This window comes from Eurosta solidaginis, chromosome 5 (genome assembly GCF_040869045.1).
Source record: "Eurosta solidaginis isolate ZX-2024a chromosome 5, ASM4086904v1, whole genome shotgun sequence".
Lineage (NCBI taxonomy): Eukaryota > Metazoa > Arthropoda > Insecta > Diptera > Tephritidae > Eurosta > Eurosta solidaginis.
Genome location: NC_090323.1, coordinates 4,490,585 through 4,507,480, shown reverse-complemented (window position 1 = coordinate 4,507,480; position 16,896 = coordinate 4,490,585). Strand labels below are relative to the sequence as shown.

The 16,896-nt window shown below is 36.1% G+C and overlaps 1 protein-coding gene across 1 annotated transcript in view; it reads left to right on the top strand.

Moving 5' to 3' along the window:
• HGTX (HGTX homeodomain transcription factor) overlaps positions 1-16,896 on the top strand; it is a 68,621-nt gene that overhangs the window by 37,755 nt on the left and 13,970 nt on the right. The window contains exon 3 of the mRNA XM_067787135.1: positions 9,928-10,124. Within this exon, the coding sequence (XP_067643236.1) occupies positions 9,928-10,124 (197 nt within the window). The remainder of the gene's footprint in view (positions 1-9,927; positions 10,125-16,896) is intronic.

The following is a 16,896-nucleotide window of genomic DNA, read 5'->3' as shown; positions in this document are numbered from 1 at the left end:
TAAAAATTTTTATTAATGACGTGCTTTACATCAACCATGGCATTTTCTCGATTATGAGTTGTAGTTAAAAAGGAGTAAGTACATTCTTTTAGAGAAGATATCTATTGAAACTGCTAAATTTCCCATGGGTCTTCCACAAAGCAGTACTTTACTTCGCGAATGTTAGAAATTTTCGATAAATCTTGACTTTTGTTATCGCTCGAATCGCTGAACTGTCGAATAAATAAACTCATCCCATCAGTATATCAAAATGTTCTTTATTTACAACACTACTATGGTAGTAATACTTCACAATTGACATTATATATGAAATGCTTCAATTACAGCAATTCAAAATCAGACTATAGACTGTTTCATAGATTGCGCATCCTTCAGTTGCCTAGTTCGCCTATTTCCTCCAGGGTCTAGACTTTTCGCAGCCTTTTCGATTAAATTATTATTAATTCTCTCATACCTTCTATATATGTATATGTTTGTGGTTTATCTAATGTGAAATCCGCTCTTTGTAACTGTGTTTATGGGTGAGTAATGTCGTTTACACTCATAGCTGCTGTGTACTTGTGTGCGTAGCTGTTTGTTGCCTCATCTGGTTAGATTGCTGTTGTAGTTTTGCAGTGATGTGTCGAGATTACTTATATTCGTCATAATATATTTAAAGAACTTTCGGTTATTTTTGGCAGCTCCGAACATGTTCGAGTCTCGGCTCATTAATAGCAACTACTTCGCCCTAAAAGAATCTGCTGTGATTAGGCAGCATAACCAATTTATTCTTCATGTTTAAATAATCACTTAATTAATTCCAAATTTTTATTCTTGACTTAGAACAGAATCTCATTGGGTTGGGTACCACAATTGAACTAAATGCACAGCCTGCCGATAAGAATCTTATTGGGATGAGAATGTTTATAGGCAAGCGATTCGAAAAGCATTTCGTTATACATATATAGTAGTAAAATTCCACCTAAAACTTATTCTTTCAAATGTTATCCCTTTGTTACTTTATTACCACGGTAATTGAAAATTTCCTCTCAATTCATTTACCTGTAAAACTTTTTCAATTACATTCAAATTCCTTAATAGTGCTTGTTTCCCATATTTCTAGAAAACGTTCATTATTGACTTTTTGGCCAACAAATTTAAAAGCCATGTTTACAAGCTACTTAAAAACTTTTCGAAAATTGTAACAATGTCATTATTTCATTATAAATTTTATTATGCGCAGTTTTACACATTTCATGCAGAACAAAGACGGGGTAAATTACAAGTCAACCAAGCAAGACTACTCCAACAGGCAACAGCTACAACAACACCTGGCAAATAACAACAAAAAAGCAATGCCACTAAAAACTTTGTCGTTTTGACTGTTTTGGCATTTATTAATTGTTTCTAAATGCGCTACACAGCTGCTTATTTACGCGGGGTTGGGTGGGTTTATTGTAAATGTATGTGCTCGCGTAAGGAACTACACAGTTAGCATTTTAGAAATTGTTCGTGAACTTTGGCGTGCTTCAGTCATAATTCTTTTAAAGACTTGCCAAAGAGTACCTTGCTCTGATTTAAAAAAAATATATTTTGAGTTAACTTGAGCACAACCTCTCAATAATTCCGAAATTAATTGTTGTCATCTTTGGTATGTTTATGTAGCTACTAACCATTAGTGTGGGCCAGTATCGATACAAAATCTATTAGCAACTTGATTCTCAAAAGTAGTTACAGTACTCGAATCTTCAAATTATCGATTCTGAGTACTCAAACGGACTTACTCAATACCCTAAATGTACTCTGTACTTAAAAAGGACTCAACATGATGAAAGTACTTAAAGCCCGCGAAGACAACTAAACTATCACATATATATATGAAGCTGGACAATCACCCGCTTTTGATACAATATACCAATACTGATTATACCGGATAATTTTTATACCTTTCATGAACATGAAATGGTATATTAACTTTGGTCCGATGTTTGTAACGTTGAGAAATATAGAAGATATACTCACCATTAAGTATATCGAATTGATCAGGGGACGAACTGAGTTGATATAGCCATGTTCGTCTGTCCGTCCGTCCGTCTGTCTGTTTGAACGCAAACTAGTCCCCCAAATTTTGAGATATCTCAATGAAACTTGGCACAAGGATGTATTTTTGTATTATATTAGACATTTGTCGGATCCGGTAGGATCGGACCACTATAACATATATCTCCCATACAACCGATCGTTCAGATAAGACGATTTTGGTCATTCCTGCCGCAATTTAGAAAGTATAAACGCGAAACTCGGTGACATATATTCTAATATATCATAAAAGATATCCTGAAAAAATTACTTTGATCGGAGTTATATATAGTTATATCCCATACAACCGATCGTTCAGATAGAAAGATTTTTGGTCATTTCTCCCTTAATTTAGAAAGTATAAACGTGAAACTCGGTGATATATATTTTAATATATTATAGATTTTCTGAAAAAATCGCTTTGATCGGAGCTATATATAGTATATATCCCATACAACCGACCGTTCAGATAGAAAGATTTTTGGCAATTGCTCCCATAGTTTCCAATATAAAAACGTTAAACTTGGTGATATTTATTCTAATATATCATAGAAGATTTCCTGTAAAAATCATTTCGATCGGAGCTACATATAATATATATCCCATACAACCGGTCGTTCAGATAACAGGGTTTTTTGCTATTTTTTTATATTTATCTTAAAATCGTTTATTTAATAATTTGGGAAAAATTTAAACAACGTGACATCAGGACGGACAAGGCGACAGCTGTTTCGATTATACCTTGTAAATCTCTTCAAAGCCTTTTCTCCCGGGAGTGGGAGTCGAACTCGCACCCCTACGATAGTTGAAATGGTTGTAAACGCATTCAGCTACATTTACAACCATTTCAACTATCGTAGGGGTGCGAGTTCGACTCCCACTCCCGGGAGAAAAGGCTTTGAAGAGATTTACAAGGTATAATCGAAACAGCTGTCGCCTTGTCCGTCCTGATGTCACGTTGTTTAAATTTTTCCCAAATTATTAAATAAATTATAAAATTAAAAAAATTGCTTCAAATAAATGTTTTCATACATTTAAAAAAAAAAAAAAAGCAATATGGGCAATCCCCGATTATTAAAAATCATTAAAATCGTTTAGGTATGCACATATGTTCATTGTATATTTCTTACCTTATACAGCGCATTATTTGGCGATTACGAATGGGATAAGATTATTGTTCAGCCCCATTCATGAAAGGTATGAAGTCCCGTCCTTACTTGTTTTGAATTACAAAATAACATCAGCTGTTCACTGGCAATAATGAATTACCAGATTTGTGCGTTATAACATAGCGGTTAGAACATTGTGCTCACTTGCAAGAGAAGCGGGTTTCATGTCAAGTGCTCAAGTGCAACAATTTTTGTCACTTTCATCTTTCTTTGTTTTACTTTAGCTGTATTGAAGACCAGCATGGCGATCGTTCAGACAGAGAGCAAGGATGCGTTTGCTGAATCCCAGTTTTTTCGTTATACACTACATCATAAATATGACTTATAATCCGAACCTTCGCATATTAAATCAGCTGCAAAATACTCATTTTCGATTTGGTTATAATAATGCTTGCTGGGTATATGAAAGTATATACAATGAAAAGTTGTTGAGCAGTACAGGAATAAAAGTTTGTGAAACTAAAATAATGTCGCCAAGCAAATTTCGGGGTTAGGTGACTTCAATGAGACGAGTGTTGTTTGGAAATGGGCAATAAAGTTACAAGTTTGATTTGTAAGTTAATCACAGCGTGAGCTGCGTTGCCTTGAGTAGAGAAGAAATAATAGGAAGAGACATTGAAGCCAGAGAAAATTTAATGGTTGGTTTCTTCAAGTAGGTAAGATATGCTAATGAAATAAAACACCACCATTTTAAAATTATGAAAATGAAGTGGGAATGGCGTTCGCAATGTATCTTTATGATGCATTAATGGACGGTGGGCCATATTAAAGGAGATAAAATATAAAAGTCATTATTAGGAGTATAACAACCCCTCAATGATGATATTTTACTTTAACAAGCGGGCTGGCGGCGGCCGTGGTGTGATAGTAGCGTGCTCTGCCTACCACACCGAAGATCCTGGGTTCACACCCGGTTAAAACAACACCAAAATTTTAGAAACACGTTTTTTTAATTCGAAGAAGTTTTTTTTTTTTTTTGGCAAGCACTCCGTGTGTATTTCTGCCATGAAAAGATCTCAGTGAAACTTCATCTGCCTTGCATATGCCGTTCGGAGTCGGCAGAAAACAAGTAGGTCCCGTCCTGCCAATTTGCAGGAAAAATTAAAAGGAGCACGGCGCAAGTTGGAAGATAACCCCGACCTAAAATCTCTTCGAAGGTTATCGCTACTTTAATTATTTAAATTTTTTTTATGAGCGGTAAAGAAGCAAAAACCTACTGATTAGTCTTTCATTCGATACGAGATGCATTAATACCTCTGCCGGCTTTTAGCCATTAGTTTAGGCCGATTATATGAGTAGCACAAGCACAAATGACCTTCTAAGCAGATCAGAATTATTAACTACTCATTGGCTTGCTGTCTAGAATAATAAAGCATCGAAATGAATAGAACCCTCTGTCGCTCTAACCGTAACTCGACAACGATTCTGAAACAAATTTTTCTAAAGCAAGAATGCCTAGCAATTATCGCATTTGTCAAAGTCGCAGAATATCTCCACTTTGATGGGTAGATGCTGTGTGTTACCTTATGGGAGAATTTGAGCACTTATTCGTTGTATTATAACAATGCAATGAATCGCACTAGTTACGAATCAGCGCAGAACTATGAGAGACGGAAAATATGATGTAAAATGAGGCAAACGCTCTCCCATAAACAGGTTCAGCCGTAGGCGGTTCTGAAGTAGACACTTCCTTCTATTAAATAATTAACTGAAATACATATAGCTCAGACTTTAGCGCTGTTGATACACGTGTAACAACTACCTCTCCCGCCCTGGATCCGATTAGTTCGCCTTCCATCTGAGTATGGAAACTTTTTGGCCATTTATAGGCATGTTTCTGAGCTCGAAGTAACAATCATACAGATTTTGAGAAGTATTTGAACAGGATTAAACGCATCCAAGCCGAATTCCCACAACAAAGAGGTGGGTAGAATAATGAGACCTTACTACTACAGAGTATACTGGCTTACTAATTTTGAAAAGGTAGTACAATATATGTACGTACATACTTTTAGTTGAATGGCCAACAAGAAATGAACCATAACTGTATATTACAATGACACTCGATTGAAAGCTACAATGGAAAACTTGCATCGAAAAGCGGGCATACGATTTGAAGAAAGGTCCAAAGCTGGTAAAAACCACCTTCCGAATCAGGCAATCTTGGTACTGAAAGGATACTCAGCAAAAGCAGAATCCTTAATCTACCTCTGGAGGAGACTAGTGCTTCCAAAGCCGATTACCATACTCGCAAACTGAAGTTTGTGGCAGCTTTTAAGTAGAGATGCAATGTACTCAGACTCCCCAGAGAATTCTACGTCATTTGAAATTTCGTCATATGGCAGTGTATTTTAAGCTAAAACCTTAGTATTTGGAAAGCATCCGAAGCTCTAAATTAAATGGATTGAGGATGGTTGAGCAATAGGGTTTTGCCATATGAAGATTATGACCAGACCACAACGAGTAAAGGACATGGGTAGATCTATAGTAGACAGTCGTGGTCATTAACTATATATTAGCATGCGGGAAATAAAGGTATTCCATACAACAACCACAGCAGCTAGCAGAGAACTTGTAAAAGTCCAGCGCTAACTATAATACGTCAAAGACCCTTCAATCAATTTGAGATAACATACCCAAGTATTTTTGATTTTAAATTACAACTTGTATCATTGTATCACGTAAAAACTACTGGTTAGAATTGCATGAAACTTCACCGTTCTATCACATGACGTCTAACTTAAAACTTAGGATAACCTTCATTTGGATATCTCACCCAGTTCCCGAGTTATTGCCCAAAATGTGGACCCAGGGTGACCAAAAATTTTGTTTTTTACCATTATGCCCACCACACACAAAAACTACTCCATTGAATTGAATGAAACTTTTACTATTATATTACTAGACTTCTATCCTAAAATTTAAGACATCTCTCATCAGGATATCTTATCCGGTTCCAGAGTTATTGACCCAAATGTGACCCAAAATTAGTTTTTACAACATGGGTGTCAAACGAAAGGTAGAAATGAGTACTACATTGTGATGTGAGATCTATTTCAATATCTCAAATTATTTCGGAGATTGCACACAAAATGAGAAGAGGGGCAATCGTAAAATTCGTTTATAAAATATGCCTATCAAACGCACGGTACTGGGACTGGGATTAGGACTAGCACTGGAACTGAGACTGAGACTGAGACCCGGAATGGGACTGGAACAAAATACATACCACCCTCTGGGACTGGCAATAAGATATGAAGAAGAATGAGAAAAACTTGAGAGAGGAGAAAAGAGAGTAGGAGAAGGAGACTGAGAAAGAGATAGAATGAGAGGAAGATGGAGATAGATGAAACGAAAAATACGGAGGGAGGTTTGAATACAAACAGTAGGAAAAAGTAGAGGGGCGAGGGCAGAGTTAGACGGAATAAGCTTATTAAAACGAATGCAGATAGACCAAATTTAGGGCAGAGCAACGTCTGCCGGGTCAGCTAGTAATAAAATAAATAACCACCCGCTTTCTAATTTGCCTACCAAATTACAAAATTATCGAAAATCACCGTACATTAATTTCATTAAATTTGTTCACGTTAACCAAAAATAATAATTACACACTAATTAGACATTTGAGATAAAAAATTACAAGCACTAAATCGAATCAATGCAAATGGAGCCTCTTTTGCGGTAATGCTGTGGAGGCGTAGTAGCAGGCAACAACAAAAAAAATCAGAATAAAAACAATTAAAACAAATGTCATAATGAGCATCAAAAGTGTACGTCCCCAATGGAGCTCAAGCAAGTTCGAGCCGCCCAATGGCCATCAAATTAACAAACGCAAATTGTCCGCAAATTAATTACGTTGCACGCATAGAAAATAAAATACATTTACTAGAAGCAGGGATAATATATTGCACACTCACACATACTTATTTACAACAAATTACAAAAACTTAAGTACGCGTTTGTATTTACGGATAACATAATTTGTTAAAGGGCCCTCTGGCGCCATTTTCATTTTCATGAACAACGTGAAAATCAATTAGCCAAACAGGCGACGTATAAATCCGGGCAGTTAGGAAATTTAAGGCAGGTGCTGGAACGGTAGTTGAGTGTTGTATACTTGTTCACTTTTATATAAGCCAATAAAACTTACATAAACATAGATATAAATTAAATGTTAATACATTCTTACATACAAACATACGTTCACGGTAGCTTTCTCATGGCTATTTAGCGGTACATGGCGCGCAAGTAAGTAATTCCCTCTTCAGCTTGAATTGTTTGTTTGTATTGAATCCATGCAGCTCCCTGAGGGAGGTAATCATTAGAAGTGTATATAAAGGGCGGCGTTATATTGTTGTTGGTTAAGTGTGAAAATGCCCTTGGGTTGTACTATACAGTGACAAAAGAATATTCGTTTGTATGCATACTTGACGAAAAGGCAGTCGCCCACTCCAGTGCAATTTCAAGTCGCACAATTTATCCTTTTTGTCTTGTGTTTGAATGGCGCTAAACCGCATTTATAGAACTGTCACAACGAGGGTTGCCGCATACACTTGACATACGACATTCCTTTCCTTTCCTGTTTCCTCTTCTATTTCCTGTAGCATTCATCCTTCCACCGACTCTTTGACTTGCCTGCTGTGCTTTTGTTCCATACTCAATTCGCTCAATTAATGTCAGCCCATTATTAAATGATCCCTAATTATGTGAAATGATTTTAGTTAAGAGTAAATGCACAACGCAGTTATTTAAATTGAGCTGGAGTGAAGGACGAATCTGTGTGGGTATTTATTGCTTACCCAATTAAGTTTATTCTGCTTTCGAAAAATTAAACGTGGTTTACTCTACGTTAAAGGGTATGTTCTTAAGTAGAGTCATTTTAAGAAGAAAAAAGTTTAAGCCGTCGTGAAGTCTGCTCGTAGTCATTTTGTTGGGAAATTCATCCCTGAAAATACCACATTTACGCTCTGGCAGCTTAGTTTCTTCCTATAAGAATGTGCATATCTGAAAAATTTTATGTTTTCACAGGTTCCTACTCTGTATCGGATTTGAATTTTAGATAAACCGAACTTGCGGGGTGTTCATGCATCTTCGATACATCCATTACTGTGGGGAACCAGAGTTGACAAATATTCGTTTGAATGTGACTTGGTCACGACTTCTTAAAGATCTAAGTAAATCGATTCCAAGAAATTGCCGTTACTCACTGCCATCATCTGCATCTAGGGAATAATATATGACTGGGGGATAGGTAATGATAATCGCGATGGCGATCCCTGCTCTCATCACAGTAACAATAAACTGCGATATTAAGCGCAAAAACACATAGAATGACACTTTATTTATTGAAAGAGAAGCATTCAATATCTGCGTTGTAGGTCATAGGAGAACCTAGGAAAAAACTATTAAATGATGGGCTGAGAAGTAGTGACGAAGGAAATGAGGGGATAAGGAAATGAGGGAATAAGCAATTGAAGCAGGTATAGCTTTAAGCGTTGCCAAGGGGAAAACTCCAACACTTATACTGTTTTCACACAGAAACTTAATGATCTCATTTCACCTGCTAATGAAATCGTAAATTTTTTGCTTTCACACAGAAGTAACTGCTCGATTAGTATGAAGGATGAGACAGACAATCATGGCGGAACGATACAAGGTGGGAGCATGGTGACATACCTACAAACAAAAAAAATTCCATGTACTTGTAAATTCGATGAACAAATGTCAAAATCGTACTGCGCCGGTAGTTGATGTATCAAATCAAATAAAAAAGGTTATAATCAGCTGTTCGATGCGGCCACCTTGTATCGTTCCGCCATGCAGACAAGGACATTTGCTTTGACAAATGACATTTTTAAGCACTGAACACACCAAAAACTAAGAAGCGGAAACGGAAGCGGAACGCTGCCAACAGAGTTGCATTGTGCTTTTGACTTCATTAGGCATTCGATTAGCTACTAATGAAATAATAATAGATTCGAATTTTGTAGGGAAGATTGAGCTCAATTAGCGTCTTAATGTAGAAAACTGCCTTTATTATTCAATGAGCCGTCTGTGTGAAAACAGTATTACGTGAACAAAGCGCATCGGAAGTAAAGGAGAATTACAGGTTTTGCAATGTCAAGAACCACATTTCCAGACAACAAAAACAAGGACAAGAAATCTTCCGGGGGGAAACATTGTAAGAACTTATACACTTGTTGCTGTTATTGTTGTAGCAGTGCTTCGTTTCAACGTAAGTCCGAGGATATTTGTAGTTTCGATTATTCAAAATTGTGATTTAGGTAGATCATAATATTCTTCTGTCACTGTTCTGTACATATCGCTTGAACTGAGAATCACAGTGACGCATAACGCTGATCTCTAAAAATAGCGGAATCTTCCAAACTTAAATGATCATGCATTTCTGTAGAATCGATTTCTTCACATGTGTGCGGTTTTACTATGTTGGACTGACCTTCATTGGTATAGAGTTTGAAGATTTTAAGTGTCTTTTTCATGGAAAATTAAATAGGTTTATAAAGTTCTATTTTAAACCCATAACGATTTAGGGTCATCCTTTTGAAATTTGGCTTAGACATAAACCAGTTTCGGCAATCTTCAGTCACATTTTTCTTTCTTTCAACGATTCATTTTTATTATTTTTTTATTTACTCTAGAGTTCCTTTCTAATCAAATATAACTTTTCTCTCTTCCTCAGTGTCGGCGAGTCTCTCCCAAGCGCATCAACACCATCAAAGCAACGATAAGGATGGTAAGAAGAAGCACACCCGCCCAACATTTAGTGGACAGCAAATATTCGCGCTAGAAAAAACGTTCGAGCAAACGAAATATCTGGCAGGACCTGAACGCGCGAAACTTGCGTATGCCTTAGGAATGACCGAGTCCCAAGTGAAGGTAAGTAAAACTCAGTTAAAATTAAAATAGAGAGTTTTAGCAAAATTATTATGAACTGAATATAAAAACAAAGTGCAGGAAGGAGGAGACAATACTAAAAACTTTAAAAAAGAAAATTACAAAAATACGACATTCGTTGAAAATAAAAGGTATTTCTTGCATTTTTTATATTTAAAAAGATAAGCGACTGAAAAAGCAGAAGCAGCATAATAATAAAAACTTCAAAGCACCCACAAAAATTTAAAGGTGTAAGTAACATTATATAAACTGATAAAAACCCCGAAAGCAATGTAAAAGCACAAAAGGAAATGCGTGAAAGGCGTTGAAAAATTTGCATTTTTATTGAAAGGCAAATCCAAGTGGATTTTGTGTAAAATAAAGCGAATGAAGTATGACTAGCAAAAGTTTAGTGGGGGTTTAGTAGGATAACAGGGAGCACACATTGAAAAGAATATGGCGTGAAAATGGCGGTTGTTACAACAACAAATACATTCAATTTTTTTTTTAGCAAGATCTATGGCTGTGGCTTCATCGTTTTCGAGCGCTTCATTTTGCGTTACTTTTATGTGCATTTCATTATATCCTTGCTGTTATTTGTTTTTGCTTTTGCGGCCAACCGGGTTTAGGTGGGTTGCTGCTGGTGTTGTTGTGCCCTAATACCGCGTAATACGCGTCGCATGTCTAGCTTTTACAAATAAACACTACATATCTATAAACGTATGTATGTACATGTAATTTTATTTTTATTTTTATAAATCGTGCATTGTAAACTCTTAAAATCGAAAAATCCTCACCACAGACATTTGCCGTCATTTGCCAGTTAATGTTGAAATCTTGAGCTTCATCTGATGTATGCGAAGTTTAAAATGTAGAAGTCGATTTTATTATAGCGTTTTTTAAATCCCTTTGTCGTCAAATTTGTTTCATAAAATTATGTGCCTATCTCGACCTCTTTATAAATGTGGTTGATTTGTTGGCGGCACGCGATGTTACAACGTATTTAGTGGATTTGTGTTTTAAGCACGTGCAGAGGCTTTACGACTTGTTGTTACTACTGTAGTCTTGAATTTTGTTCAATTTTATTTTTTAAGGATTTTTTATTGCTAGTTTTAATGTCATTTAAATTAGACAAAATCCTTTTATGTAATTGGTTACGTATGCTACAAATGTTTTTGAAGAGTGTGTTAGAAGGGGAAGGCCTTGGCGCCCCACGAATCTCTTTCAGTGTTGTGTTGTTTTATTTTCTGAAAAAAAAAACCTTAGTCTTATTAAATTTTCCTTCTAGGTATCTTAGATCTGTTGTTTGGAATTTTGTAGGTGACTGCTCGATTGCAGTGTTTTTCAACCGGGCCTGTCTTTGAATAGTGACAGAAGAGCGTTTTTATTACCTTTCTTTTGATTAAATACATGTATTCCATTTTACCGCAAGAGGAAACGGAGAATGAAAGGCTTCAGCTAATAGGACTGACACGATTTTGGAAAGTGGGGTTGACCCTAGAGAGCTTCTAGTATTTATCTATCTCTTTCTCAATGACGTAAAACAAGAGAAAAGCATTGTATAACTTCAGTCGGATCACTGTGTTGATAGATACACGTGCTAAAAGTATGTTGTTGTTGCTGTATTAACGATGAAGATACTACCCTAGCACTGCTACAACAGAAACAACATACTATCCGAAGACTTTGGGTAGTGTTATCGATGTTGAAGATCCTTTGTCGGATATTGATTCGGTACGTTCTGCTAACAAATCACCATCAAGGCACTAGTCTGATCATCTCGGGAACAACTAATGTGACCACATTAAAAATTCTGGGCCATCCCGTCCTCCCCAGCCCCTAGTTCCATGAGGAACTTGGGGTCGCCGGAGCCTCGCCTGCTAAATATGTGTATGATACACTCAAATTTTTAACAGGATTCCCCCCGCGTAGGTGAGGTTCAAGGTTGTATTACGCTTATCAACCCCTTGAATCCCGTGCTAAAAGTATCGTTTTGTATATCTTAAATCCAATAAATTTAATACCTCTCGAAAACATAGAGTAAACATAAAGCAGCCGACCTCAGTTTTACCAAAATTAAAGTTGGACTAAGATTGGATAAATGAAATAAATAGAAGAAAAAAGTACTTAAATTGAGTCTCTTCCATAAAAAGAACTTGCTACTAAAATGAACTCAAACTACCATTAAATTTTGCTATACTTTATTGTTAATGAGTATCAATATACAAACCATTTCTTGAGTGCCTTTATGTGCATATATTGCTACCAATAAAAAGTTCTTAACATTGTTTTGTCCAAACAAAGTAAACAAAATTTATAACAGTAATTTATGTCCTATATATTAATTCAAAGTGGCTTGCTCGGAATCGCGTCCATTCCGACATCAACACTAATACAAATCTATATCGTAAGCCATTACTCGAGGGAATTTCATGTATCGAAAGCTCTGGTGATGCTCGAGCTTTACAATACTTCAGGCTACGATAATTATTTAAAAAAACGTCAGTTGCATTAAGAATGGAAATACCTATAAAGCATACATTGCTTACTTATATAATATTCACACGTGAGTCATTTTGGCCTCAATTCTCGCACAACCTACTCATAAACGACGTTATTTCCTCTTGTTAAACCTGCCTTGAAATTGAGCATAAAATACCTAGTTTCAAACATGTGACGATACAAGTAAAAACATATGTTTAGCCACTACTGCCGTAGTAATCAAATCAGCGTGCCAAAACTAAGCGGTGTTTCCCAATATAAAATAAAATTGATACTGTAACGAATTTTGTGGCGTTCCTGATAATTATGCACCTTCTGCTAACGTTCGAATCGCTGAACTGTCGAATAATGTTTAAATCAAACTGTGTTTAAATCAAACTGATTATTTATACCTCAGTTTGCGCTGCTTTTATACTCTCTGTTGCCTCGTTCGCATATTTCTCCTAAGGTCTAAACTTTTCACGAATATGGAGCAGTTGTATCGCATACTTGGTTATTTAGCTGTATGCGTGTGTATTTGTAAGTAACAACTTCTTCACTTAGCTGTGGACTACATATGTGTATGTGAGATAATCTCGTTGCTTTAAGCTGCGGGTTATGTATGTGGATTATTCTTTGTTGCCTTGTACATAAGTAGAGTTGTTTGCGAGTTTTGTTGTAGTGATTATTTACTAACAGCATAGTGATGCCAACATTCGCCACAATGCTTTCAACGAATATGTCACTCACATTGATACAACAATTTTTTTAATCACTTGTTTCCTGCTGTAACCAAACAACAATTGCAAAGTGAATTAAAAATTTATGTAATAACCGTTATTTTCTCACAAACTATATATCTTTAACATCGATAAGCTCTATTAGAAATTGTAGATACTAGTTAAAGTGACTTCAACATCAAAGCCCAATACTCGAACCATACAATTTTTAATACAGGGTGTTTCAGCAGCATTTATATATTTATAGTCAATCCATTTTGAAAATTTTTTAATTATTAAAACTCATTAAGCTAGTAATTATGTTTTACAATAACACAAATCAGTTCCAAGCTCGACCCCAACAACATTTCACTTACCCTCTCAGACACAACAAAAACTAACAATAAACGATATCCTAACTTAGCCCGACATACAGACAAACAATTTGCGATTATGATGAAGAAATGATTAATTGCCGAAGAATGAGGAGGATGAATGTTTATGATTTTATGAGGAATTGAATCAAAGTGACAGTTGCACAAACGAATACCGAGATGAAGGGAAGAGTGCAGCACAAAAAAGCATACATAGACTGTTGCACTGATAAATGGACGGATGAATGAATGAATGAAGGACTGAATTGTATTTCAAGCGGATCACAGACTGTCGAGAGCGCACAAATGACAAAGATGGGTTGAGTGCGACAACTGCAACGACAAATGGACCCTGCATGAAGTAATATCAGGAATGAAATTAGTTTATGTGCGTGTGTGTTTGATGATGACATTATGGAGTATACGAAACGACATTGGCTATACTCGAATTTGGTAGTGTAAATTAAAAGTCTGGCAATGTTAGTAACTCGTATTTTGTTTACACGCTTATTGCGTATTAAAGCTTTTGTATTGTTGCGTAACTGAAGCTTCATGCATATTCAATTAGTGACTGAGTGACATAGGTCGAATTACAAAAACACTGATGATACTTCTAAAAACAAATGATGCCTATGAGTGTTGTTTGTCCTTTCGACGATTTTACTGTCTGCTGTTTCCGGTGTAAGTATGTGTGCACATATGTTTCTATCTAGACCGAGGCCATGTTGGAAGCGTTAGTATGCAAATTGTTACAAAAACAATAGCAAAAGTGTAGTAAGCTCCAACCAACTGTCTGGCTATTGCCTACACTGAAAGAAAAAGACTGGTAAAATCAACCGAAATACAGGTCAATTCAACCGAAATTTCCGTCAATTTTTATCCATCGCAACAAGATGTTGAATCAACTGCGCACAAATCGTTGATTCGTAATTGACCGTTTAAGTAGTCAAACAAAAAAAGTTGTTGCGACAGCTTTGTACGAATGTACCTATGTTGCCATATAAATAAATAAATGTGAGACGCGATAACCTCCAAAGAGATCTAAGGCCGAGCTTCTCTTCCAATTTGCGTCGTGCTCCTCTTGATTTTACCTACAAATTGGCCGGACGGGACCTACATGTTTTATGCCGACTCCGAACGGCATCTGCAAGGCAGATGAGTTTTCACTGAGAGCTTTTCATGGCAGAAATACACTCGGAGTGCTTGCCAAACACTGCCGAGGGGCGACTCCGCTTAGAAAAATTTTCTTCTAATTGAAAAACCTTATTTCTAAAATTTGGTGTTGCTTTGCCCGCGGTCCAAACCCAGGGCATACGGTGTGGCAGGCGGAGCACGCTACCATCACACCACGGTGGCACTAACTAACCGAACGTCAATTGGGCTTACATCAAATATGCTGGCACATATTAAACATTATACACATTATTATTTTGTTTTATTAAACGCACTTTCACCAAATTTTATATTTTATAATTTATTTAATTTATAGTTTTGAACTTCGGTTTGCAAATAGAAATGAAAATAGTAGTCACAAAACTGTTTCTCAATTCTTTCAGTTGCAGCTCAGCTCATTCTCAATTTCTTCTCTCGCATGTAGTTGCATGTAGTTGTGTTTGTTTCGAACATAACTTGTAGTATAAATGTTTGACGTAACATTTTAAAAAGAGAACTTGTAAGTTATAGAAAAGTAAAGAATCAAATAGCAGGAAGGTAATTCACCACTGGAGTAACTTTACATGTAATTCGGCAATTTTATTTTCGTAACACTTTAAGCTGAAACGATTCCAAAACAAATCAAAGTTTTATTTTGTCGGAAACATCAATATTAAAAAAAGATGTTTTTTTTATCTTAGTAGATTCGTTCGCGTGAGTGAAAATCCGTAAAAACTTGAACAAAATATTACTAACTTTGGAAAAATCCTATTCGTTCAAACAAAACTTTTGCCCAAGAGGGCGCAATTTTGTATTTCGCTTGGAGGGGAAGTTGCAAAATTGTAGCCGATAGATAGGTGTCCCGGTATCCCGGGGTTTTCGTTTTGTATTGTTAACTGAAAAACTAGTTTTTTGTTGTTTTCCCATTTTGTGTGTTTTTTCGATTTGGTTGTTTCTTATTATGGTATTTTTTTTAAACAAGTGGCACCATCGTTATAAGTACAAAGTAGAGAGCGCAGTGAGCGTAAAATTCTCTTTGAAATTTGCTCATGTATTGACTGTTGATCGCTGTTGAAATGACCAGTGAGGTCACTTGTGTTAACAGAAAAATCTGTTAGATTGACCAGAAATCTTTCAATTTTACAGAATTTTTTTAACTTAAGAGCGACAATTTCTCTTCTGTTGAAATGACTAAACTAATTTGTTCGTTTGACAAAGAACTCGGTCGAATTAACCGTAATTCGATCAATTTCACCGAATCTCCGTTAAGTAAAGAACAACAGAACCGATTTGTTGATCTTACTAGCACCATTTCTTTCAGTGCAGCTGTAGACATCACGAAAATGCAAATTAGTCGAATATGGCAGCTCCAAAGCAGACGCTTATGCATATCCTGGAAAATACAAAGCCAACAACAATTTGTGCATGTGAGTGTATCAGCTAATAGTATGTGTATACATATGATGAGCTCATAGTTAGATAAAGCTTATTGCCGGGTGAGCAGATGAGCAGATATCATAAGCACATAACACCCACGCCATCCACCTTATGAACCAAACTCATGTCGGCGCACTGATGTGCAACTAACGCTTCTGTGGTGGCCCTTCATAATATGAGAAATGATCTTGACAAGAATAATTGCATGTTAGCATAATTAAAATCATTTGTAAACGTTAACATACAAACAAACAAAAAAGCAACAACAGCAAAAATGTGAAACTGTACGCAATGAAAATAATGATGGTCATATCACTGTGATTTTATTTTTGTTGTTGAACGTAATAGAACTGTGTTTTCGTTTTATAGTGGCTGTGATTTGTAACTAGGTTCCAAATAGGGACCGCACTATGGGCTTGTGCTTTTGCGTTCGTTTTGCTGTTATTATTAATGACTGTCGGGAGTTGTATTTTGATATTATGAATTCACAAGCACGTTTTATATTATTTTGTATAAGGATGTAGAGGGCAAGAGGCAAAATTGCTTTTTTAGAACTGCTAATTATACCTTTAATGGAAATGGAACGGTATATTAAGTTTGGTCTAACTCTCG